The sequence below is a fragment of the Carassius auratus genome, chromosome 47, assembly GCF_003368295.1.
Source record: "Carassius auratus strain Wakin chromosome 47, ASM336829v1, whole genome shotgun sequence".
NCBI classification, from domain to species: Eukaryota; Metazoa; Chordata; class Actinopteri; order Cypriniformes; family Cyprinidae; genus Carassius; species Carassius auratus.
Window position 1 is genome coordinate 10,106,842 of NC_039289.1, and position 27,625 is coordinate 10,134,466.

At 38.5% G+C, this 27,625-nt stretch overlaps 2 protein-coding genes across 7 annotated transcripts in view; both read right to left on the minus strand.

Moving 5' to 3' along the window:
* LOC113065060 (CREB-binding protein-like) overlaps positions 1–4,444 on the minus strand; it is a 35,875-nt gene extending 31,431 nt beyond the window's left edge. For all 5 annotated transcript variants that reach the window (XM_026236187.1, XM_026236186.1, XM_026236184.1 and 2 more), the window contains exon 1: positions 3,625–4,444. Coding sequence is in view for 4 of the 5 variants with exons in the window: in XM_026236186.1 (XP_026091971.1) it covers positions 3,625–3,703 (79 nt within the window). In the remaining variant the exon portion in view is untranslated. The remainder of the gene's footprint in view (positions 1–3,624) is intronic.
* A 478-nt stretch (positions 4,445–4,922) lies between these two features.
* Positions 4,923–27,625, minus strand: part of LOC113065061 (adenylate cyclase type 9-like) — a 28,012-nt gene continuing 5,309 nt past the window's right edge. The window contains exons 2-10 of one of the 2 annotated variants that reach the window (XM_026236188.1): positions 14,241–14,392; positions 13,992–14,099; positions 12,947–13,176; positions 12,759–12,861; positions 11,614–11,822; positions 11,283–11,442; positions 10,875–11,023; positions 9,849–9,875; positions 4,923–9,084 (exon numbers count right to left, since the gene is read on the minus strand). In XM_026236188.1, the coding sequence (XP_026091973.1) occupies positions 7,815–9,084; positions 9,849–9,875; positions 10,875–11,023; positions 11,283–11,442; positions 11,614–11,822; positions 12,759–12,861; positions 12,947–13,176; positions 13,992–14,099; positions 14,241–14,392 (2,408 nt within the window). In that variant the 3' untranslated portion in view covers positions 4,923–7,814. The remainder of the gene's footprint in view (positions 9,085–9,848; positions 9,876–10,874; positions 11,024–11,282; positions 11,443–11,613; positions 11,823–12,758; positions 12,862–12,946; positions 13,177–13,991; positions 14,100–14,240; positions 14,393–27,625) is intronic. The other variant, XM_026236189.1, reaches the window with a different exon arrangement.

Below are 27,625 nucleotides of genomic sequence, written 5' to 3' on the forward strand. Positions count from 1 at the left end.
GTTAGACTGATTTTAGGATCACTGCACCAAGATAGGTCACGTCTTGTGTTTGAAAGAAAAAGAAAAACAGCTGAATGGCGTGCAATGAAATAGAACAAAACGTAAAGGGTTTGAGATGCATTTTTGAAAGACTTGACATGTCAATAAAGCAATGCTTGTCACAGGATATTAAAAAGAAACTGCAGGAGACACGATGCATCAGCCAGTGGCATCTATCTTAACGACAATGGTGCTTTTAAAAAGTAAATATTATAATAATAATAACAACAGGTAAAACACAGGTGGCTAACTGAAGAGTCTCCACTAAAAAATCTATAAAAACTCACTAATTGAGTACCTGGATCGCTTGATTTTGGTTCATTGACACTGCCAGTGACTTTTTTGAATCTGGAAAAAAAAAACTAAGCATGTAACCATGTGAATACAATCTTCTCAATCAGATTACAGTGCATGTGACCTATATATTTACAAAATGTTTTTTTTAAATATATATTTTGGCTTACAAATGTTTTTTGTCTTATGAACATGCATATGTTTATCAGTCTTATGTAAGTGGAGAGGACTTACATTAATATTACTATATATATACACTTAATATTTACTAGTATATATTTGCACAAAAAAGAGCTCTTCTGATATATTTATCAAGTTTTCCTATTAGATATGTCAGAAAAGCAAAATTGACAATTATTCTTATGATAGCTTCTACAACTTTATCACAAAAGCGTTTTTCCAGTTTTAAACGCGGTGACTGGGCACTGCGCATGTGTTGAATTTTTGATTAAACGAAACTGAGAGTCGGACTGCAAAGTTTAGGGCTGATAACAGAACTTTTCAGGATGAAATTTCCCAAACTTGCTACAAAAGAACATTTACTGACGAAATACGAACTGCATACTTCACTATTCTAGAAAACCATAATCACATCACTACTAAGAGGTCGACCGATAGTGGCTTTGATGATACCTATAGCTAGGTTGGACCACACTGGCTGATACGGATTAATCAACTGGCTATAAAAATTAAATATTATTAAGTTCATTAACTAATGTTAATAGAAGCAACTTCAAAATTTTTAAATGTTTTAACAGTTGAAATTTACACATTCTATACCGCCATCTTTAAATATCTAGCCAGAGCATTGAAATTACATGCATATAGATGTATATTCTCACAGTTTAATCGCTTCCATTCTAGAACACGTGATGGTAATCGAATCCAAATAACAAAATATGGCAGTCATACACCGGGCAAAAAGCACAGTGTCATGTCTAGATCTCGCGGGTATAAATAAACTTTCTATTGATGTATGGTTTTATAGGATAGGATAATATTTGGCTGAGATGAAACTATTTGAAAATCTGGAATCTGAGGGTGCAAAAAAAATCTAAATACTGAGAACATAACCTTTAAAGTGGTAAAATAAAGTTTTCAGCAATGCATATTAATAAAAAAAATGTGATTTAGATATATTTACGGTAGGAAATTTACAAAATATCTTCATGGAACATGATCTTTACTTAATATCCTAATGATTTTTGCCAACTTAAGTCCATGGGTCACACATATAATGTAATTTAATGGAAAACTCAGCCTCATGCGCTCTCGTAGTGTATAATCAGCTACTCCATCAACAGAAGTAACCCGGAAAAACTATCGGCTACTATTTTGCAAATAGCCATTAGTTCCAACAATCAATCAGTGCCGATCAATCGGCAAAAACCGATACATCAGTTGACCGCTACTCCTCTCACTACAGGCATTATACCTGCACTGCTCAAGTCCGAATGCAACTGGATACTCCATACTTCCTGAAACAAATTATGCACTTCACCTGTCAAAATAACTATATCCTGAAGTAATATAGCCTGAACGCACACAGGCAAGATAGATGCTGTAGCCTGTGATGGTCAAACAAGCACTACTTTGTGAATGAAAAGCATAGAAACTAGAGAAACAGGTCTCTACAGGTGCAACAAGACTTCCCGACTACTAAACAGAGCTCACGTTTACTTACAAACACACTAGTTGCCTGCGGACATAGATAATCAGTAGGGCTGCACGATAAACACAGCGTTCATTATCAGCAGTTAATCGCCTGCGATAATGAAAGCTGTTTGCGTAGCTTGTCAGTAAACTATGGCTGTGTAGTAAATGTCACTCCATCTGAAAACACATCCTGGAGATTTACTACTAATCACAGAACTGGCTTTACTGACAAGAGGTGCATGATAAACGCATAAGATTTATCCTGCAACCCTACTAATCAGTCAAATTACATGCTGATTAGTGTAAAGGAAGGGATGCTGAACTTCATACAACCTGTATGTGCCGAGTTTAACACATTTGAGCACTAGTCATCACACGCATGATGCAAATCTGTAGCATGCACACGGTGATGGACACTACAGCCATTTATGTGGTTAATGACAGCTGAGGTGACGCTTCAAACGGGCCTAAAAGTAACAGGTTTACAAGCTAATACAACAAAGTGCTAGTTAAACACTAGGTTAACTAGTCTAAGCAAACAATTATTAACTATTTCGACTAGCGAGCTCATAAGCAGCAGAACAGCATATCTCTGAACTCGGTCTGGATTGTGTTTATGCTCATAATTTGAACAAAATTGATCCAACTGAACAAAGCAGGAGTGCTTTGCCACATTTGAGACAAACTGAGACTTCAGCTCACTCACAAAGCACTAGTTTGGCTTCTGGAGAGGCCAGCCATGCGCATTTAACAAGTCTCAAAAGAGCACTGAATAAGTTTGTATCTTGTTTAGGTGTTTACGCTGTGTAACGCGACAGGGTTGGTCACGTGACCTCAATAACTACGCTCCATGAGAAACAAAAACGCTTTTCTGTGAATATTAGCTTTATGAGAGATTAATTGACATGCCTCAAAAGTGCTTTTAACAAAAGCTAGCGACGTTAAACCCATAGCTGCTGATAAAACGTTACATTTTTTGTTTTTAACAAAAGGGCCTAAATGCAAATGATGAAACTTAACGTACTAACGCGCGAACTTCCTAGAAAGCAATAATAACTGCGTGCACATTTATAACCGTTTCATAGCGACCATAAACTAAAACTTTCGCTTACAGAAACTGTCCCGGGACGTTCGCGTGGATCTGTCGCTTCCTTCCCTGCACTCCCAGCTTTCAACAAACTGATCTTGAATTAATATTATGGCCGGATTGATGCAATGCGTTACAAAAATCTCACCTGGTTCTATTTAGATACACAGCAGTTAGGTTTTTACGTGCACAGAGGTTTGATCGATAACTATTACTTGATTCTCTAAACGCTGGATACATTGTGAAATTATTATGTACATTATATCAAAACAGTACATAGGTGGAGTTACCCGTTATCATTTATCCACCCTCGTGTATGCAACAACATCTGACTTCTGTAAAGCACACTGTATGAAAGCTCGCTTCTCTTTTACGGTCATGCGAGTTTTGAACATGAGGGCGACTAACGTTAAATGATTACATTTCAGGGTGAAGTAAGCGACCTGTAAAGCTGACTGGACAGTCGCTGGACTCATTTGACAGCTGCGTGAATAAAGGTGCTTCACAAAGTCTCTCAGAGGAGTATTTATCAGGGTTGGGACTGTTACCTGAGGCGTCCGGAGCAGGTGCCGTCAGCTTCGCTCGCTTCGCGCTCGGAGGGCCGCTTTCGAGCACATTCTCAGCCATTGCGGTTAAAAAAGAGCTTCTGGTTGAATTTCGTGGGGAGAAATTCAAAGTGAAGAATCCTTTCGTCAGAAAAACAGATGTTGGCTTACTTTTGGGGAGTGTGGAGCGGCTCGGCGGAGGATCTTCTCAAAAAAGCAGCAACAGCGCCCCACGTCGCCACCACCACTCACCCCATGATAATCCAACACCCAACACCCACATTACCATCGTTATATTACCCAGAGAAAACGCCTCCTTTCCGCGAATTCAACATTAAATCCCACATTAGATATCCACAGGAATCCTCGCGCGCAAGTGTCGTTAATTTTGCAACGGCACGCGATCCATTTTCTGACGTCGATTTCTTTCCTTGCAAAAACTGTTTGGCTGCGTGTAAAAATGCACGGTTGCATGAAAATGAGATATTTTTGCAAAATAGTGTCCTCGGGGCTGTCTGTCCTCCAAAAGCGTCCGGTAAACAATAACAGCTCGGAGTGAAACACAGACGCAAGCGCCGCTCTTGAAGGGGAAATCAGATAGACGAGGGGTTTGTGGCCGACGAACGCCGATCAAATCCAGGACTTCTCGCCAAAAATTCCTTCGCGGCGATATAAAGGCGTCATCGTCCGCTGCACGGTGTCGTCAGAGCGCGTTCTGGATGCGCCGCGTCCAAAAATACAAAATAATGCTCTACAGAAATCCTGATTCCGAGCCGAGACAAGATGGCGGCTGTTGATTCCTTCGATACAAAAAAAGTTTTTTTTTTCTTTTCCAGATAGTCGGAGCCGAGGGGGCGGGGGCGCGCGAGCGCGATCACACCCTACGTCAACCCTGCTGTGAACGCGCGGAGCGGCCGCTGGAGGCGCGAGACGATCACAAATCAGCACTGGACGCTCATTAACGCAATCGGTCTTTATTTACATATAGACAAAATCGTATCGGGACGAAACTAGTTTTACATTTAAGCTAATAGTATAGTTTGTACTAAAACAAGTTGTTGAGAAGCAGTGCAATTCATATTAACTTCAAATTATAACACTTAATTGTTTATACTCGGAGAGTTTTTGTATTTTTTCTTGTCTTGAATTATATTTTGGCCCTCATAAAACACATCTCTTATGATATTATCCATTTGAAACATTCATAATAATGATTAATCATGATTTAAATCAACATTAAAAAAAACCCAAAATAAAATAAAAAACGGCCATTTCGTTCACACATAAAACAGACACATGCCGCTTCTGGTTATCTTTTCATTGTTTTTCTACTCTCCAAATCTGGCACATGCACATGTAATATCAACTTTGAAACATAAAAATCAAATGAAACAATACATGGTATGTACATACAAAGTGAGTGCACTGTGCAAATGTATACAGATTATGCTTTTTGCCTGAATATAATGGCTAATATATCAATACCCGCTGTGTTTCATGTGCATAAGAACAAATGATTGATGAACTTGTGCTGCTGGGGGAAAAAAACAACAACTACTACAAAAATATCTGTCTTGCAGCTTCCGCCCACACTATTAAAAATCTTTGGTATACACATATTCCCATAAATGGCACAAAATAACTAATGCACAGTTAATAAAAGCATGTGAAGTCATATTTAAGGGCATTTTTTAACACTCATGAGCACCAAAACAACTTGGTTTTAGATTTGCACTCAAATATGAATATTTGCACTCTTAACCGATTGAGATTTGTTCAAATTTATACAAAAACAAAAGAGTGAAGCAGTGTGATTCACGTGGGAACGATCACATAAAACAAGATCAAATTCACACCTTTCCATTTTAGTTGATTTCAAATATCATAAAACTTTAGTAGAATTGAATCGGAGGCACTTTTCAAGAGTTTAGGCCTTCGGTGCTTGTTACCTCAGTTGAAACTGGGTGCAAAAACCCATTTCTCCTTGCTTTAAGTGGCTCCCTTTGATAAATATGCCCTTTTGATATTAGGCTCTGTGGCTGCACACCAATTCATGCACAGCCCCAATAAATACAAATGCATTTAATACAAAACCACAGACAATATGCACAATTAATTATAATTCAATACTGTCAGCACTGGGTTTCTTTAGCCAATGGAGTGATGCAAGAACTCAAAGGTGAATATGTGTTGGCTGGAAAGCAGTGCACCATAAAGCAATTAACAGCAAAATCAAATCCCTTTTCCATCCCGAAGAGTTCCATTTTAAAGATACACAGTGTACAAAAAAAAAGCTGGAATTATAATTCACATCAAAGAGGAAATAATCATAATAATGATACAAAAACATAAAATTGCAGGTGTGAAAGTTGCAGCATCAAAAGACCCCCGATAGTTTGACTCTGAAGCAACCTGCTATTAACGATTGAGAGGGAAAAAGTGAACAAAAAGGCACTGGATTCCGTCCATTTTTGAGAACAAACTAGTGATCGCTGTGTAAACAGGAATAAAGAAAGAAATCGGTCCTCATCAAACCTCAGAGCCAAGCTTATTCACTATACATGACGGTAGAGGATGCAGACTTGCTTTGAGAAACTAATGTTGCTTTGTTCGACTGATGATTGAAATGTAAGACACATCGCGAGATATACTGCAGAGTATTAGATTATCTAGTGTTATGAACTCATCAGAGACAAATAAATCAGTTGGAGAGAAGCAATGAAAATCTCTGCACAAATGTCGAAAAAAAAAAATTGGAAGAACTGCTGTCAAAATCTTAACATAATTGACACACACAAACACTATCAGATACAAATCTTCCAAAAGAGTAGGCAGAAATTAATGTATTATAACAAAACTGCAAGCCGCTCGCCAAATATGGCGACATAAGAACCTTCCACCTCAAGGCCATGGAGTGAACGGGTATCACAAGTGCAGTGTGATCAATAAAACCTACGGCAATACCAGCACCGACTCTGCTGGCATGATCACAGTGAGAAACAACTGATTCAAATATGAGAACGTTTGAGGCACTGAATGAAATGAATTTAAATGCACTGCTAAACAATTCAGCTACAAAATCTGTTCAACTGAACACTTCATTGAAGGCTTCGCTGGCTTGAGTTTACTGGATATATTTAGTGAAAAAAAAAAAAAAACAGAGCTCTGCTGTGTTAAGATCCTTAAATACTGTCGAGTGCCATGCTAAGAAAAAAAAAAACATTTATTAAATTGAATCCTGCAGGACATTCCCTCAGGCAATGAGAAACACTAAATTGTGTGGGAAAATTTTATGCAAAAAACAAATGCACTGAACCTCCAAACACAAACATTATACTCTGATTTTCCCAATGCATTACAATCACGAGCCCTTGTGTCCTTTAATGAAGGGGAGAGCGTGCACAGCATGGTTTCTACCATCCTTTTTGATTGCATTCTAAAAAATAAGGCTGATTGTGCTGTTTTCCCTCATTTTATGAGTTTAGGGTGCTATTGTGCGTGAGACATTTTACCTCCCATCGATAAAAGCTACTTTGTTTCCTGACATATATACTGGATATTAATACGGGCATTGTGGACAGAAGTGCTGGAAGCTCATCTATATCTATCCACCCTTGCCTTGGTTTTATTGTAACGTGATAAGTGACTGCTATACTGTATATATTCATTAGAATAACCTTAAAACAACCAGTTTTTAATTAGCAACTGGCTCGTTTTTGATTATTTTGAGCGAGAAAGAAATACTGAAATAAATGAAAAAAAAAATGAATATGGCATTAGAGGTGTAATACATTACAAAAAAACTGCATTTTCACTGTCCACATCTCTTCAAAAAGCCATGCTGATATATCTGTTCAAACGTTTCTCTCATTTGTTCATTTGACTGATCTTACATATTGTGAAGGCACTTTATAAACAAAACAAACAAAAAAACTAATTGGAGAACATCAGAAATATAAACTCCATCCATTTCCCTACTCTGTGCTACACTGTGATCCACACAGCAGATGCTTAGAGCATCCATTTTTCTATTTAGGTCACGTTATCAACACATATGCCCTATACAGGCTAATGCTACTCGTTGGAACTCCAACAGTTGTGGTCAGAAAAGCCCCTTGAAAGAAGTAGAGTCTGAAAATTAACTGCTGATAAGCTCTTAAAGAAGGTCAGCTGATGTGAGGAGGAAACTTGAATCACTCCGCTGCCCTGAGCTTTGTACGCTCATCTGCAGCTTCATCCTCCTCTCCTTGTAAAGGTGTCTCTGGTCTGGCTAATGGTGCGTATAGTTGTGCTACTGATGTACCACTTAGTGATGGTGTTTGATAAGGACTCTCGTAATCCTGTTCTGTGAGCTCTGGGACAGGAGAATTGTCCTTAGTGTCTTGGTGAAACGTCTTTGTAATCTGAGACGGGCCTAATACACGGCCCTGAGGCACACCGTGGCCACTGATTGAGGCAACATTGAGAGGGGTGGATGGGGGGTGTAGTGGTGCAGTGGATGTTGTTGTTGTTGTTGTTGCATTGGCAAGTGTGCCATCCACCTGGCCTTGTTCCAGGCTTTGTGTGGACCCCGATCTGCCTTCGTTCATTTGGGGATACAGGTAAGTCCTCATCTGCCCTTTTCCTTTCACGTTTACAGTGCCACGATAATCAAAGGTGTAGTTCATTCTGTTAAGCACACAGTGACTCTCTTCGCTAACTTGTATGCGGCACTCCACTCCCGTGCTGTCCATGCGGCTAGCGATGTTGACCGTGTCGCCCCATATGTCGTAAAGCAGCTTGGTAGTGCCGATGACGCCGGCAGTCAGGGGCCCATGGTTGAAACCAATTCGAAGCTTGAACTTGAAACCCAACATGTTCTTGTTAAAATCATCCACCACGCGCATCATTTCAAGGGCAAAGTCAAAGAGGGCACGTAGGTGGGCGTGCGGGTGTGGCTGCTCTTGGCACTGCTGTCCATTTAATCCAGACGCTGCCATGTAGGTGGCACCAATGGTTTTAATCTTCTCTACGTTTGAGAATGCAGGCTTGCGCAACAGTTCGTCAAAGTCTCCGATGAGTTCATTAAGTACTCTGTAGCACTCTTTCCCGCCCTCGTAGCTCTCTTCGTAGAACTCGCTGAAGTTGACAATACTTGCGAAGATGACTCCGACGTTCTCGTGATTTTTAGAGTAACTCTGGTTCACCTCCAGATGCTCGGCAACATGGATGGGGATGATGTTACGCAGCAGCCAGTCCGCTTGATCTCGCATGGCTTGGATCTTGATGCGATGCTTGTCAGCTTCCACATTCCCGTGGTAATGCAGGCGGTAGCTGACCTCGAATTCCCGGTTGAGAAACCAAACCAGCATCAGCAGGAGGAAGAATGAGAGTACGGTCTCTAGGACGAGCAGGTCGAGCGCTGTGGGCTCAGAGTCCAACTCACCTGTCTTATTTACTTCGGCACTCTGGTTACTCATGTTCCTGAAGAAAAGAGAAAAAGAGTTCAGATTTGAGTGGTGTGTTCTACAGAAAGATAACGCCAACAATAGAAGGTTCTCAAAAACACCTTTTCAATTTTAAGATGTTTTAAGTCTTCAACCATGGATGGTGCTAGGGATGGGTGGACTCGTCACCTTGTCTTTATCATATGGCATTTTAAATGCCATAGACATTTAAGCATGCATTAACCAGAGATTAAAGGTTTGGAATACGCTACATGACCATTGCATAGATTTGGATGAGACTGCACGAGTTACCGAAATTCAGTCAGCTTGCAGATTTTCAGGAATCTGACTTTATGGATTTTACATGCACACAAAATAAAAAAATTTATAAATTGGAAAGTGTCTGATGGGCATACACTATAATTTTCATCTTTAGACTATGAGTCCATTCAGTCAGCATTTCAGTCATGTTTGATATTTTAAGCCGATTTTAGAATTCATATTATTATTATTTGTCATATGTCAAATAGTGTATAATAGAAAATATAAATATATATATATATATATAAATTTTGATTTAATTTCGACTAAGATTAATGGACCCCTTTTAGTTTGAGTCATATTAATGTCAATAAAGTTACTTCCTGCATATTTCATGATTTATTAAGTGCATCATATTTTAACATTTTATTAACACGTTCACATACAAAAAGTAAAATCTTAACCATTTTACATATGTCAACTCAAATCTAAGTTGGTACTAGGAATAGTTTTCATGACATAAGTTGATAAAACACTCACCTAGAGGTTGGAAAACTGTCAGTGGCGCTGCAAAAAGAAAACGGTTATCATCATAAATCAGGAGTTCTCTACAGAAACCATTCATGTACAGCGGAGAGAAGCAGGCATTTTAAATTCCCTCTATGGAAGCTGAATGGCAGGTTTGTGTGGGGGATTGTGGAGTTGATTGCTTTCAAAATTAAATGTGTTTATCAAATGATTTTTACAGACACACTTCTGTTGTTTTGGGTGGTATCGGATGGATTTCTTCAGTACTGGTGGACATGTACCATCATGAACAGTCATGAGAGTCAAAAAAATAAATAACTATATTAACAAAACCATACAATGTTCTAAAAGTATAATGTAGTCAGTTTTAATTTTGAGGAATAGTTCACCCAAAAATGAAAGTTTGCTGAAAACTGATTCACTCTGAGGACATCCTAGATGCAGATGAGTTTGTTTCTTCATCAGAAGAAATTTGGAGAAATTTTCTCCATTTACGGTCACTTGCTTACCAGCGGATCCTCTGCAGTGAATGGGTGCCGTCAGAATGAGTTCAAACAACATCATTTTGGACAATTCTCTCTTGTAAATGGTGATTAATCTGTGCATATTTCTCTCCTGATTCAGATAACTTTTTCACTGGAGAAAGCAATATTATGGATCGAAGACTAATTTAGCTAGAGGCATTGCTTCGAATTTAAAATGATGGATTTGTTTCTTACAAACATGCAGCTTTTGTCTTCACAAGCTGTTAACTGATGGACTGTGATGGAGTGGTGTGGATTACTGTGAAGTTTTTAGCAACTGTTTGGGCTCTCATTCTGACGGCACCCATTCACTGCACAGGATCCATTGGTGTGCAAGTGATAATGCTAAATTTCTAAAAATCTGTTCCCATGAAGAAACATGCTCATCACCAAACTGGATGGCCTGAGAGCGAGTAAATCTTAATTTCCTTAAATGATTACACTAAGTTTATAATGGTAAAGTTTGTTGATGCTTTGCTAGCCAAACAGGTATCAAAAGCTGAGGATGTCTGACCTGGGCCTGCTGGTGGCACTGTAGAGCAGGACGAGTAAAGACACACCAGCCACGGTGGCCAGAGCGGAGCGCATCCAGAAACTCAGCTGGCAGAAGTTACAGTACTGGATAATAGCAATAATGAGAGCACAGCACAGGAACATGGTCACCTACCCAAGCAGAAGAGCACACATTAAACAGTCCACCAATCACAGATATCATAATCAAATAACATCTCAAATCCTCAAAGCATAATGAACATCTGTATAGAAACATTTCTGATTATTATCAATGTTTAAATAGCTGCTAAATATGTTAGTGAGACAGTGATCAATTCTTTAGTGATTCTTTAATGATAAGAAAGTTTGTAACATGATGAATGTTTTTGAATCCTTGCTGAATTAAAGCACTCATTTCCCCACACCTCACCTGGATGGGCATCTGCAGACTGTAAACCAGATGGGAGAAGACGGACACCGCAGGAAGTGACACGAGCACAGCCCCGATCACATGACGCAGGAGCCAGCCGGACACCAGCTTCAACAGAGAGCGGGTACAGTTCTGTACATCATCCAGACAAAACACCATACTGCAGGAGGAAGATGGAGACATCGTTCAAGCCATTTATCTGATAAGATTTGAACTTCACTGTTAAATCATTATATATACTCTACATTATGGCAGGGTTAAAAAAAATCACTTTAAAAGAGAGAGAGATAAATGATCTAAATATAATAGTACAAAGGTAATGGCAGATCACCGAATGGCCAGAACGAGAGAAACCAGTTCCAGCAGAGCGGCTGTGACGGCCAGACAGAGTGTGGCTGCCAGGGGCGTCTCCATTGTAACAAGGGGATACAGGAAGCAGGCAAAGGTCAGGGCGAGGAAAACGGCACAAGACAGCAGAATGTCGAGCAGAGAGCTGAAGACTGGACTGGCAAACGTCCGCACCGGCACCGGATTCAACACCTGGAGGAAACACACATGATGAAACTCGAGCTTAGACACTGAGGTGATGAGGCTGCACTTCTGGGAATAACCAGAAGAGGTCCATGTGTGATCGTATGGAGATCCACATACTCCCTTAGGCAGGAGTGTGTGTGTGTGTGTTTTATTATTTTAACATCACTGAGACGCTATTATAGTTACATAACATTACATACATTAGTTTATCCATAATTTTAATGTTTTATTTTTTATGTTTTCTTTTTTTATTTTAATCTGGTTAACATTTTTGTATTTTATTGCACGTTTTGTTATTTTCATGTTTTTTTAAAATGTCTGTATAGTTTATTTTTATTTCTTAAACTAGCTGAAATAAAAAAACAAATTATTTTTATATTTTTCCAGTCTTCTTTTATAATTTTAAAGTTTGTAGAGTTTTTGTCATTTTTTTACTTTTTTAAATAGATTTGTATAGTTTTTATTTATTCATTTTTATTTAATTTATTTTATTTTATTTTAGTGCATCAAGTTAAACCAAATAAAATTGAAAAAAAGTTGACTTGCCATTTTTTATTCATGTTTTGAATTAGTTTGTATTTTTGTATTTTTCACTTTTCATATTTCATAGTCTGTACTGTTTTGAATCATTTTATTTTAGTTTTGTCTTTTTTTAGTACATCAAGTTAAACCAAACGGAAATGAGAAATTATTTGAAAATATTTAATATAATTTCAGTTTTAATTTTAGTTAATCTTTTATTAGTTTTGTTGTTTTTCATCATTTTTTGTAGCTTTTTAAATATACGTCTGTACAGATTTCAGTCATTTTTATTTCAGTTTTAGTCTTTAAGCATTAAGTTAAACCAAACAAAAATGAGAAATGTGTTTTTTTGAACTTCCTAATAGATATATAATGAATAATGAATTAATTCGAGTGAACTGTAGTGACCCAGGCAGGTACCTCAGCGTGGTAGCTGGTGCGATAAGCTGACTCCAGAGATTTCTCAAGGAAGTTCAGGCTCAGCTTGTTGATGGGCGGTTTGAAGAAGTAATCCTTCATCAGACTGAAACAAAGACATTGTGGAGAAACCCATGTGAAAATGAACGACTGAAATACAAGACGATTCAAATTCATCTTCTCTTCCTCACCTGTCTCCCTTTATCACTTCCACAAAGTGCACGTCGCTTTTCTCCCTGAAGTTCTTGGAGCGCAGCGGGAGGATGGCTGAGTGGTCCATGCCTCCTTCGGTGGCCACACTTCCTACCCAGCTCCTGTCCTGGAGTTTGTCGCACAGAGACGACTGGCTGACCGTCACCCGCTCCTCACACTGAGGACTCAACAGACCGTTCAGGGTTTTAGGACTCCGGCCAACAGGATACTGTGCAAAAGAAGCAGAATTGTCTCAGAAGAGTCATTCGTTTGGGATTCAGACTGCACTGGATCAGTTCAAAAAATGATCTGTTCGGGAATCGGACGATACTGGTTGTGCTGTAGGGCTCTCATTCTTCAAAATAAAAATAAAGAAATGCAGATCACAAAAAGCAGCAGTTCAAAACTGTCATTCGTCCAGAAACAGACTACACTGGCCATACTCTATAATTCAGACTGACCAGTTCAAAGAATCATTCATTCAGGAATCAAAAGTGTCATTTGTCTGGGAATCGGACTACACTGTCCGCACTGTGTGTTTCTGATTCACTAAAAAGAACCGATTCAAAAGACTCATTTGTTCAGGAATCTGTTCTAATGCAGATAAGAGTCATTTATTTGGGAATCGGACCACAAAGGCCACACTGCATGTGTTTGATTTATTCCTTGTTTTGGGTTCAAATGATTCACTTGTGAAAGAACTGGACTACATTGGTCGCGCTGCAGGTTTCTGACTCATCAAAAAGAACCATTCGTCCAGTAATCATTAATAAGCCTCACTGATTGATCGAACTGCAATATTTAGTTTGGAAAAGAGCAGTGTTTTGGTGAAGTCATTTCGAAACTGCCATCTCCTAATGTTTATTTAAGACTAAAGGTGTATGAAAACTCTTAGCTGAGATGTTATAAACATCAATATTGCATACTATAGATCTATAAATGGCCACAAATGACCGGCATTTCAGTGTCTGCTGACGTACGCCTGCTGAAATAGTTTGGGTTTTTGTTGGTTGTGCATTCATCATTGTTAGTTTTGTTTTAAACCTTGCTGCTGTTGTCTCGGTGTTCATCCTGGCAGCCGTTTCGAGTTGCTTCATCGGCTATCGGACGGTCAACAACAGCTACAGAGATGCTGCATGATGTACACACAGGCTGCGGAAGAGAGAAGGAGAACAAACAGCTCAATTGAAAAAAATTCAAGTGTTTGGTTAAATGAATCCTTCACTATCACTTGTGTAATTGAAACACAGCATCTGTATGTGTGTGTGTGTGTGTGTGTGGAGAGGGCCGTACCTCGTCGTGTGACAGCGGTTCAGCGGCGACGCGGTGTGTGTGATCTGGAGCGTGTGTGTTTGAGGACGGGCTCAAGTCTCGACCCAGACTGACCTGGGAACAGCCACAGTGCGAGCCCATCTTCCTTCCCGAGATCAGATACGTCTTTAAACCTACAAACACGAGACACAAGCACAGACGTATGCGTCTACAGATCTCCCAGCAGTCCTTACAAAGTTTTCCCACAAACCTATTGCACATATTGGTTCGGGAAAAAAAAAAAAGTATGCTATTATAAATGTTTTTAAAGTCACCTTTGAATCAGTTCAATGCATACTCGCTAAATTCAAGTATTGGTTCGGATCTGAAGTAACAATCATTGGGATGTAGAAGAAATCTCCAATGACTCGCATGGTCTGAACGTTCAGGTTCAACAAGCTTGAGGCTACACGATTAATGATTTATAAGTGTAAAAATGAACTGGATAACCTCGTAACCGCAAATCTTCTCTCTCTGTGAGGGCAGACAAGCACTGATGCTACACAGACACACAAGCAGTGCTTCAAAGCACCTGAGCAGGTTTGTTTCAGCTCTGATGTTTACATTAAACAACACACACACACACACACACACAGTATCAGCCTGAGCAAACATACGGCTCACCAGCTAACCGCGTTACGCTCGTATATAATCTCCTAAAACACACACAGGCTAAGTGTCAGCGCTAACACTGCTGCGGGGAAATGCTTGTGCATATTTGAACACAAACTACATCGTGTAGCCTGCAGGAACATTTTCTCAAACGCTCAGGCGAGTTCCTCCAGCTTCTGTGAGACATGAGAGACGAGGAAGAGTATAAACAGGTCCTGGATGGGAGCGAGGAGCCTCACAAACCCTCAGATGCTGTTTCTCGCACACATCCAGTCCATGCAGACGCCAGGGGTCGCCAACAGACAGACCTCTGATGCTAGGGAATAAATAAATGTTTGCTACTTGAATCTCATTTGTATCAGGCACATTCAGGTCAGCTCAGAAGAGCGCCATGAGTTGATACGGTTGTTAAGTTCAGACGTTTCAAGGCTGAAATGTGAAGTTTATCGTTTTATAAAACCTTTTGTTTTGGTGAAAAACCTGCATCTGGACTGTACATAATGCTTTTCACAGTCATAGTAGTTTTATATGAGCATGTCTTAAAAAAGATGTTAAAAAGGGTTAAATTTGAGATTAAATATCCTGCACATACCCCGGTCTGGTAAAACCCCTTCAGTTTGTTTTTCTGTATAATTGTCCGGACCTCAGCTGGTGAGGAGGGTTTATTACTGGACCTCAGGCAATTTTAGCTGAAGACTACTGGTCTGTGCGGTTATTTAAAATGTTCACTTCAAATGCTATAGTCACATACTGCCAGCCAAAAAAAAAAAACATATTATAAATATTGCATTTAGCAAATGTCTAAGTTGATAACAGCATTATTATTTTATTATAGAAACTATATTTATTTGTATTTTAAATTTATTTTATATATTTTACATTTTCTTATTAATGTTACTAATATTTAATAATATAATATTAAAATATTATTAATAAATAAAAATAGATGAGAAACATTTTTTGTGTTATGTTATTGTTATTAGTATTATTAAAAATAATAATATATTTTAAGAAATGTTAATAATAATAAGAAAAACGTCTAGTAAAATTTGACATTTTATTTTATATAACATTTTACAAATACATATACATATACATATATATACATATACATATATATATATATATACATATATATATATATATATATATATATATATACACACACACACACACACACACACACACATATATTAATATATTAGTAGTAGTACTAAAAGAGGAACATTATTTTCCTCTTATTTTTATACATAATGTTATATAATATTAGTACTATTATTATTTCTATAATAACATGACAATACACTTTTTTTTATTAGTAGTAAACATTACTATTTCAAATTGTGTTAAAATGTCATTCTACCCGTGTGCAATATTTGTAACATTTATTATTACAGTTAAATAGTATATTGCAGTTATTTGTTAGAAAAATAAATCAATCATCAGCCAAAGTTTAAACAGGACAGTTTTAGTAAGAATGACATAAAACAATAAGCCCAGTTTTCTGACGTTTCATTTATACTCTTCACAAGTCGACCTACAAATGGTTTATTATTTCCACATGAAACTGGTTGAAGAGTCTTAACAGTGCACGACAGAGTCTGTGGTATTAAGATGAAACTCCAGGATGTGGCCTTTTCCCTCTCAAAACGATGTACTTTCCCATCACCAGCACTAACTTTCAGTGCAAATCTCAAGCACGCAAACTGATATTCAGCCTCCGTTTCATGCTCAGCCACAGTGAGCCGTTCCTGAACAAGCCCGGAGCCAAAGTACATACGGATCGGTACACAGAAAACTGACAGCCGTCCAAACACAATGGGCTTGCTGGGGTCACATCAGTGAGCCACTCACAAACATCAAGTCCCTTCTAGTCTCTCTGTGCTTCGAGACGCAGATTAATAAAGACCTGGGCCACAGAACCTGTCTGCGCTGGATGGCCATGTGGACCCGCTCCTCCCAAGAGAGCTGGACTCAAGGAAGTCATAAATACTCCTTTGACCTCTCAAACATGGGAACTGAAAGCTAGCTGGGAGCAGGGGATACTCACGCAGTACACACAACCCCGGAGGCACAGTCGTCTCTTCAAGGGAACTGCTATAAAATCATTCAACATCGCTGGGAATCCCAGCCTGGGATTTAACCGTGAGCTTCCCCGAGCTAGAGTTTCCACTGACGCACATTAGCACACAGAACCACGGAGAAACAGACTCGTGCGAACAATACATTCAAGAAGGTGCAGCTATGGTTTATAGTAAATGAAGTCTGTCCTGTGACTTCTGGAACATGAACATCTTCAGATCTGTTGCTATACGTACAGTGCATTTGTTCGGAAGAGCTTTTCTAATAACACAAGCCATTTACATATCGAAATGATAAAGATACAGTAGCATAGAGAGCAGATTTCATTCTAAGGGTCAGTGAGAAGGTGAAAACTTGGTACACATTTTTCTACAAAGAAATACTGACTAATACTGGAAATAAGCAAAACTAAATGCAGGTTCTTTGCCTCTGATGCCATTTCCTCTCTAGCAGTATCTATTGATTTAGTCACCGACAATAGAAACTGTTTGGGGTTTATTGTGGGTTCAGGTGAAGTAGCATCACAACTGACGTGAGTAAGTATCATAAGACCACATAGAGAGCAAGTGTGAGCGTCATCCCAAGCATAACTGGAGCGTTGATTCCTTGCATTACTCAAAAAGATAAATAAAAACTTTGGATCATTAGGAAGCTGTGCACTGTAACACACAATGAACAACTGGTGAAGAAAAAGACTAGACTTTAAGTGTTAATACAGAAGATCTGATAAAAAGCAGGTCAGAGTTCATGTGGTCACGGATCAGAGGAGGAAAGACCATCTGCTTGTAAGCGAGATAGTGAGAATGAGCGATCTCGATGGACTTTATAAATCGCCATTAACAGTGAAGCATCCATTTAGCACGCCTCGGCACAAAATTGAGCTAGTTGGGATACTGTATGCTAACGATAAGAACCTCAATAAATGATAACTGTGACTATGATGTAAGCGGTCGTGGTTGCCGAACAAATGCACTTATTAAACCGCTGTTGTTTTGATAACGAAACATTATTGCAATTTGTAATAAGAATTACTATTAGGAATTTTACTGTTCAAATAGTTTAGTTTTTGACAGTTTCTGCAAGTCTTTGATATTCATTTATATATTAAATAGCCTATAATAAATCAGTACACTAGAACATTTTAACTAAAAAAATGTGTAAAAAAAAAAAGCTTTTGGCTTCTGAGGCAACAAGTGGGCACATTGAGCAAAATAACATGCATGTTTCTTCAAAGCATAATAAAATAACACGACTATCTTTGAAAAAAGTGCATAATGTTTAAAACAAGGTTTATAAACCTTATATGATTAATACATTTGCTTAAACGATTAGAAACAAAACAGCATCATGCATGAATTATAGTTTAATACAAAGGACTGAAAACCAATCACAAAGAGTACTTTCTTCATTTAAAAGCTTGAGATGCAACGTTTTGGCATTCGAATGTGGATTTTTATTTTTAATAATTCGACGAATATTCAAAATTCTATTTTTTTTTATTATTATTTTTTTTGACAGCCCTCCTAGACTAGGTAAAATAAACCATGCCTCCATATTCTATTGATTTGTGTTTATGTGTGTAAGTGCAATACATGAAATGTAAAAATACATCTCAAATTTCTCAAACAATCTTTTTGATTCTAATTTTGAGCAAACAAAAATGTATGTTTAACAATTATACATGTTGAAATGTGACGAAAATATTTCTTTGACTAAAACTACACTAAAATGCTCAAAATTTACCGAAATATAACTAAAATTTGACAAACAAAAACAGGACAAGCAGTAAAATATGATAACTAAATAAAAATGGCAGACAAAATCAACACTACATGGAGGTCACATTTATAAAGAAGTCTTAAAGGTACAGTAGCCAAAAAAAGGAGATTTATAATACCTGGAGGAAGCTAACTGTTACTAATCTTATTCATCTCAATGGCAGTTGCTCGGCTGGTCCATGTCTTCGCCATCTTTCCATCAAAAAGTGGCTCATTCACAGTACCAAACCCTTCCCTAGCAACTAACCTGTTGTTGCACACAACAGATCGTTTTCCAGGGATCTCTAAAACGTGACATTTCCATCACCGAGCTAAGTTGGCAAGCTCAACTGATTTGCATCCAAATGGAGCTGATAAACTCAACGTGGACACAGTCAGATTGAGAGTAAACACTAAGCTGCTGTCTGAACTACAACTGAAGCAGAGGTGAAGTTTGCAGCTTGCAGGCAAGTGTTGCCACTATAAAAAATAAGGAGTAGATAACAAATGTTGCATCTCTAAAAATCACACAGCAAGAGGCTGAGAGCTGTCAAAGTCTTGATTAGTGAAGTCCTGACCGTACTGGAAGGCACAGGTGGGTGTACGTATAACTCATACAGAAGGGCAATCAAAAAGCAAAGACCTAGACACCAGGACAAGAAGGAATAAACTGAGGTTTGTGGGAATAAACGTGAAGGCTAGCAAGGGTTTCTGTCAGAGCTAGGTTTGGCCTATATTGGTGCTTTTCCACTGCATGCTACGGTTCGGTTCGGCTCGGTTTGCGTTTCCAATGCAGTTAAGTAGCACTTTAGAATGGGAAGAATTATAGACATGTTGTTATAGTTGCGCTGCCTTCTGCATCGTCCAATCAAACTCTTGCTAGATCCGCTCCTCGGATATCAATGAGAGGAACATCTCCACTTCCTCAACAGACCACGAAACAACCATTACTTTGTTGTTTAAAAAAAGGTGCACTCGTTCAAGATTATTGCGTTTGTTCAAAAAAAGTTGTGTTCGATCCTCACTGGCAATGCTGATGTAATCCAGCACGTCTAATATCTCTTGTCGCAAGTTCAATGGCGCAGGTAGTGGTGATTCTCTCTGACCAATCAGTGATCAGCAGCATTTAAACACATCATATTTTGGTAACCGATATGGCTCACTTGGTACCTCAGCCTAGGTGGTGCTGAAAAAAAGTACCAGGTACTGTAGATAATGGAAAAACAAACTAAAGCGAGCCGTGCCGTACCATGCAGTGGAAGAGTGCCTTATGAGTTGCTTTCTTGTGGATCAAGCTAATCGTATTTCACAACCCAAGCCTGGTCAACCACCTGAGGCAAGGGTGTCAAGTTCTGCTCCCAGAAGGCCACAGTGTTGCAGAGCTTAACCTGAGCCCCAATTAAACATGCCTATGCCAAACAATGAAGGTCTTGAGGATTATAGACAGGTGTGCTAGAACAGGGTGGAACTGAAATCTGTTGGACAGTCACCCTCCAAGAGCAGGATTCACCAGAGGGTTTCACCAACCCTGTCCCTGGAGGGATACCATCCTACAGAGTTAAGATCCTACCTGAACCAAACACACCTGAACCAGTTTATCAAGGTGTTCAGGATTCCTCCGTAGCACAGTCGGAACTGAACTCTGCAGGATGGTAGCCCCCCAAGAGAATCACATAGAGATTACCTTACTATTTCCCTGCAATACTACAGAGCATCTTAAAAGTGAGGTCTACACTGTTAACTTTCCCTGCATTCACTTCTTGTCACATGACCTTTGACCCAAGCAACTGTGGTCTATGCCCTACTGGGTCACCTGCCCCTATTGAACTCCAAAAGAGACAACTTTACGCATCTAGAGTACCTGGGTTTATCATAAAACCTATCTTTTGGCTGACAAAATTACCCAGTGGAAATGTAACAAGCTAATTAGCGCAATGCGATGAGGACCTGTCCCATACTCTCAATGCGTCTCAATTCTCTGAAAGACAGTAGTAACTTACTCCCACTCTCTCTCTTCCTCTCCTGTCTAACCACAATGTTTCCACTCGTTCTGCCAACCTCCGTAGTGCAGACAAAAACAGAGGGAAGGGGAGCAGAGAGGAACAAAAGATGCAAGATATGATAAAGTGTTCTAAAGTGTGTGTGTGAAGCATTATTTTAATTTTTTGTGGCTGCAATCATTTGGGGATCAGCTCACAAACCCTGATCAAATCACGTTCCGAGCAGAATGGAAAGATGCTCGTCGGCTCTAGGCCAGATGTTTTCACACCGTTTCCGGTTTGCTCATCTTTGGTTTTCTCTTTATGAATCTCTCTCAGATTTTTTCCACTCGTCCATTATCCCCGTTCTTTCTTCTTTCTGACTTCCTGTCTCCGGCTCTCTTTCCGCATGCGTGTCTTCTGTGAGCCGTGTCCTTGCTGTTCTGCTGATAATTCGCTTTCCATTTCTCAGAGATGGGCGGGGAATGAAGAGACGAGTAGAAGAGGATGGAGAGAAAGAGAGAGTGTGCGTCCAGTGTGGTTTGTGATGACACCATATTAGGACACAGTGATGAGCCCAAGGATACTGCTCAAGTCCCACCCCCACCATCTCACTCGCTTATTCTCTCTCTTGCTCAGTTCAATTTTAAGCTTTATTGGAATGACATATTTGTTTGGTCAAAAGAAATGAAATTAAAAAACAAGATAAGCTACGAAATATTAAACAAGTACAGGCCACAATAATAAATTAATTCGCTGAACAAATGATCAATTTACTAAATCTAGCACTAAAAACTATTTTATTAAAATAAAGAAGCTCTTGCATTTCTCCCTCCATTAAATCTCTGTTGTTATGGTTTCAATGCTGAAATGAGCCCAGGGAGTGCAAAGGGGGTCCCTCTCTCTTCTCCATTGGACTCAATCATGCCCCCTCGTTCTCTCTGGTGTCAAGCATACAGGATGACGCACAGGGTGAGCGAGATGCGTCATACTGACACACAAGGACCTACAGCAATGTCCCTCAGATGAACAGTGGCTGAAACGAATGACACACATACTTTTCTCTTCCTAAGACAAGCACACAATAGTTTGCTGAATCACTGATACATTAAACCATATCCTGTCCCGAGAGCACATTATCACCCCATAGCATGATTGGGCATGCTGCCTTACAAACACACACACACACACACACACACACACACACACACACACACACACACACAGTACCTGATGACCACCCATAGAAACCACTCTGAAATCAAGAGCACTTAACTGTAGAAGTGCAACATCTATGATTCATAAATCATTTATCTCTTATCCTATGTTCCCCTTCTTAAGTATTTAGGCAAATTTAAATATATGCATTTGGCAGAAACTTTTATCCAAAGAGACGTATATTGCACTCATATCTTAGTACTCTCATCTCCGTTTAACACATACAACTGTAGATCCATTTTTGCAGAATACCAAAAATGCTTCCAAAATTTGGACTGAACGAAGCAAACATTTAATTTAAATTTGTTTTTATTTAATTTTTTCATTATTGTATCAAATGAGGACAGGCCATATTATTCTAATGTTTTTATATAAAGCTAAAGCAAGCACCATGCAAAATAAAGTAAACATATTTAAATTTAAAATCATCATGAAAAGCATTATTACTTAACTTAAAAAAGTTAAATCTTAAAAATTACTAAGCCGAAAAATATAAATATTATGAAAATAAATTCAAATTCAAATATGAAGTGGACCATCAAGTGGCAGATATCAGTGTCTAATTGTTCTGTTCTGGCAACCACAGATTTTTTTTTTTTTTTTTTTACAGTGCAGCTTTGTGTGTCACTGCTGGGAATCTGGCATACCAGATCTGATGCTACAGCCCTGAGTATGTGGGCAGGTGTGACAAGATGCAAACATGCAACACGTCATGCAACTCGCACTGAAGGTCACAGTGTGTGTGTGGAGACAGTCTCCAGCCGGAGTCAATGTCCTGTAGTAGCAAATGTGTAATGCATGCATTGAACAAAAATAAAAATTGAGACAACACACACAGAGACTTGTTTAAAATGATAGTTCACCTTCAGCTGCTGATCCCCATTGACTTCCATAGTATGGAAAAAAAAATATATATATATATATTTTCCTGGTAGTGTTTCGGCAGACATTCTTCAGATTTTGGTAGCCCAAAATTAATTTAACTAACCAGAATAAAAAGAGACACAAAATTACACAAAAAGAATGACACAAAACTGTAAAATGTTTAAGGAAAATATGTACTAATAAAATAAATAATAAAATAAAAATAAGAATTACACAAAATGTGTAAAACGTAATTTTTAAATTGACTAAAATACAAATGAAATAAAAATAAAACAAAACAATTACATAAAACATTATTCTAAAAAAAAAGTTTAGGTAAAATATATACAAATAAAATGTAATTATTAATAAGTAAATTACACAAAATATAATTCTGAAAAGTTTTAGTGCAATTAAAATTTAAAGGGTTAGTTCACCCGAGAATGAAAGTTCTCAACGATCAGCAGAAGTGAAAAAAAAATTATTACAGTTGAAATCTGGATATTTATTCTTACAAAAATGCATGAATTCGCTACATGTGGCTTTACTCACCCCCCGGAGCCCTGCTGCTTTTTGTGGTGCAAATTTTCTTTGCAGTGACAATAACAGTAGATATGTTTCTCGTCAGTTATTTTACCTACGGATCACTGTTTTTCCTACAGATTTCTGCTCATTTGAAATCGGATACAGATAAACTAGCAGTAAGTGTGTTTACATACACACTTTTTGCTTCCATCGGAATGAATTCATTCTGATTGACGAATCCGAACGTATTGTTCACATGAACGGTAAATCAAGACATCGGGTTAATATGCGTGTTTACATTTCACAAGCTTCTGATCGGATTTACTCTTTTGACGTGCACACTCCAGGAATATACAGTTTCCCGCTGCTGTTTTTTCAAAAGCACACATACATTTATCTACTTCGGGTCCTAATTAGGCGACGACCAGTATATAAACTGTTGTGCTACTAAACTTTACTTTAGCAAAAAAAAAAACATTAAATAAATAAATAAAAATAGTAAAAGCACCTCTTCCCGCATGCAAAACTAGACATATGTTGAGTCTTAAACGAGGACTGGTGGGACGTGATCGTGTTCCGCTTCAAATACACTGAAGGAAAGGGGAGAGTTATAATAACAGGACACTTTATTTATGACACTTTTTCACCAGGAAGAACACCTCGTTCTGCGCGTCATACGTCATTACGCTATTTCTACGTCACTGCGCATGCGCAGTACTTTCCAGTTTCGGTTTTCAATCCGATCAAGTGTTTACATGTCCTCTTGCTCGGATTACAAAAGGGATAAACCACCCCTTACAATCCGATCGAAATTTTAGTCGGATCGAGCCAATTCAATCCGATTGACGTGTTTACATGTCACATTTTTATTCTGATTGTACTTCTAGTCCTGTTACGATCATATTAGAAGGGTCTATGTAAACGCAGCTACTTTAAGATTAAATTTGTTTTAACGCATTATTAAGAGAGCGACTGCATGTGAATAAGTGTTGTAGTACGTGTTTAAATCATGCTTTCAGCTGAACATAACTATATCTAGAAGGAACAAACTAATTCCTTGAGAACTATAACTTCCTGTTTATGACCACTGCCGTCATCATAGCTTTCACATTCGCTCTGATTTGACTGATCCTTCTTTATCAAGCTAGCTAAATGTTTAACGTGTGAATTTTTACTAAATATGCAGTTATATGATAGAGCGATGGTGGAGCACTCTTGGAGCGAGTGAAAACCAAGACGCTCTGACTTTTAAAAAATAATCTACTCCTCGCTCCAGTCAGAATAACACCGCTCCACTCACATACTCTGATTGTGAGTAACTTGCTGTCATGACAGATCTATTTCAGAACCAGCCGCTATCAAAATAACATGGCTGCGGGCGCAGGCCAGATATTATTGCTGGCGGGCCAGTTTTGGCCACAGGCCCCTGTTGCCGACCACTGATTTATTGGAGCATTTATTGTACGACTCTCTCACAGCGCATGCTCCATAATACACACACTTTCACACGCACACACACAACATGACTCTGACCTCTGCCTACAGGAAGGTGTCTTATCAAAGTAATTCCCTGACCTGTTCACAAGCAACGCAAGGCCAAATCCTGGCAAACACACAAAACCAACCAGCTGTGTCAACACACACTCTGCAGTGCTGCGGTGATGTAAAAGCTGAGCCTCAAGAAACTGAGAAAATATCTGGAGCTGAAATATGCCTTCAGTTTCAGAGGATGAGTTAGTGAACATGCCAGGGCATGAATCTCCAGAAAAAGAGTTAGATTGTTTAGATTAGTAAAAAACAGGTCATGACATCACCTGACAAGACTGTTACCCAAAATCGCAGTCAAGAGCTTTAGCTCAGGGCAGATGGGAATCTTAAAACATGGGGGGGTGTGTGTCTGTAATCTATCTTTAAAGTTTACCGGCTGCCAGAAGATGACACAGAAGTTAACAGAGCTAATTCTAAGTTTAAAGCAATGGCCTGGAGTTTGGAGAGTTTTCTATACAGAATTGAGATGTGAAATTGTTTTTTTTTTTGGTCAAAACAGGTCTGTTGAAAACAGTGTATTGATATATGAAGCACAGCGCGCACAGAAGCCACTTTCAAATCAAACATCTTTCTGTTGGTTGACGTGGCGGATTTGAACTAAACGCCTTGCGCAATCTGCGCAGAGAAATATTTATCCCAAATCCAGACTGGATTTCGCCCACAGATATTCAACAAAAAAACTCCAACCACAACAAGCACATAATAAAACCTAATGGCCTCATTCATAAACTACAAGCACAACATGCAATTTCTAGTTCATAAAACATTTAGATTTAATGTGACCATTCATCTAAGAATGTTTTGAACATTATGAACGATTAAAATTCTTCTTAAGAATGAGACCCATTTAGACGCTCCACGATAATCTCTGATTTCTGAACGAATCTTTTTTTTTTTTTTTACTGGTTCTTTGGATGTTGACTGAATTGACTCTCAAAGCTTTTGCACATCGCTTGAGTACAACTTTGCAAAACAAAGGTACGTGGTAGTTGATACATATAATTCATAAACAATTAAACAATTTTAAAAATCACATGTGCAAGACTTCTGATAAACCTGTGGGACTGATTTACTTATTTGAAACAAAGTGGCAAATGAACTGATTCACTACAATAAACACTAAAACCTTTTTTTTTGTATGTAGCATGTATACTGAGTGACTAATGTAAGCGTTTAATATGCAAGGAAAACCCTAAGTACCTACATTAGCACAGAAGAATTTTATATAGCAGATTATACTGAGAAATACTATTTCCCATAATGCAGCAGACTTTTGAACTTTCTCTTCCAGACGACTGAAAATCTGGACTATCATCATTTAAGGCTAAATAGGAATATAACAAAAACCTTATTAAAATGTCTTAAGAGCTGCACAAATAAAACTAATGCCATATGAGCGGCAATGTCTATGATAACATAAAAGCATGATTTACAGTTCAGAAGCAGGTTTTCATAAAAATAAAAAATAAACTGAAAAAAGTTTTATAAAATGATAAACTTCACATTTTTTACTTTTGTCAATTACTACACATTAAACAATTATCAGGCAATTATTATATGAACATAATAAATCTTAATGTCTTAATTGTTTGGATCTTAAGCTTCATTAGCTTCTTGTTGATCCACCGTCTCACGTTTACAATTGCATGTTTGATGCGCAAAAATACTGGTGATTTTTTGATTTGGTCTGAACAAAAACAGCAGACGGGCTTATTGAAAATGGCAGAAACAGAGCAGTAGAACACAAAGCATCACAGCAGCTTTAACTTAGAAATGTGCAGCACTTGTATTTAAATCACAGTATTTTGAAGTTTAATCGTCAAATTCAGCCATATCGTAATTCTTGTCTTTCCATCTCTAAATTGAAGACCTCCTGAAATCATAATTAAGACTTTCTGGCCTTAAACTTCATACAACTGAGAAGACTTTAAGACTTAAGGACCCAGGGAAACCCTGTAAAGTGACTGGAATTACATTCAAGGTACACATTTGTATGAATTCCTGATTTCCCTGGGAATCGAACCTATAACCTTGGTGTTCCTTGCATCAAGCAGGATAGCGTGAACTCTCTAATGGTTTTCTATTCTGCCCTCCTACTGTCCTGTCTACATAAAAGGCAAAAAAGCCTAAAAATATATTAAAATATATAGCGAGCTAGTTTTCCATTCCAAAAGTCTTCTATACATAGAACAAACTCATTTTGGGAAAGACGAACCAGATGTGTGTTTACACGTTCGTTTCTTTAGTGATTTCAAATTCACGTCAAAAATGTCTTCTACACCTCATTAATCAAAACCAAGACATAAGGGATGTCGAAAGACAGACGTCTAAAGCCTCAAGGCTGTGTGTATCTGCACGCGCATACATGTGTTTTGTGGCTGAAGTTTCTCGACCGACTGGACAAACCCGTCCATCTCAACCCGACTCGTGACCTCAGAGTAACAGTATGGCATGAGTAAGAGAGGAATGAGGACAGACAACATAGACTCTACAGGACATTAGCGTTCAGTGCACAGACTTCGGCTCAAGCTCTGTGCCCTTATACTGAGGGCATATGTATATGACACAAAAACTATGCAAAAATGTGACCGTTTACACATGTCTACATGACTATATGGAGGAAGGGAATTTCTTTCCCAAATAAAGAGCGCGTCTGTATCTCCTGACACAAGTGTGTCCAGCAGGGTTGGGCTCCTTATCTACAAGAACAGACTTCCATCTGCTCCACCAACAACACAACTTGCACTGGGAGTTTGGCTGGCTCATATAGCTTTATGGCTAG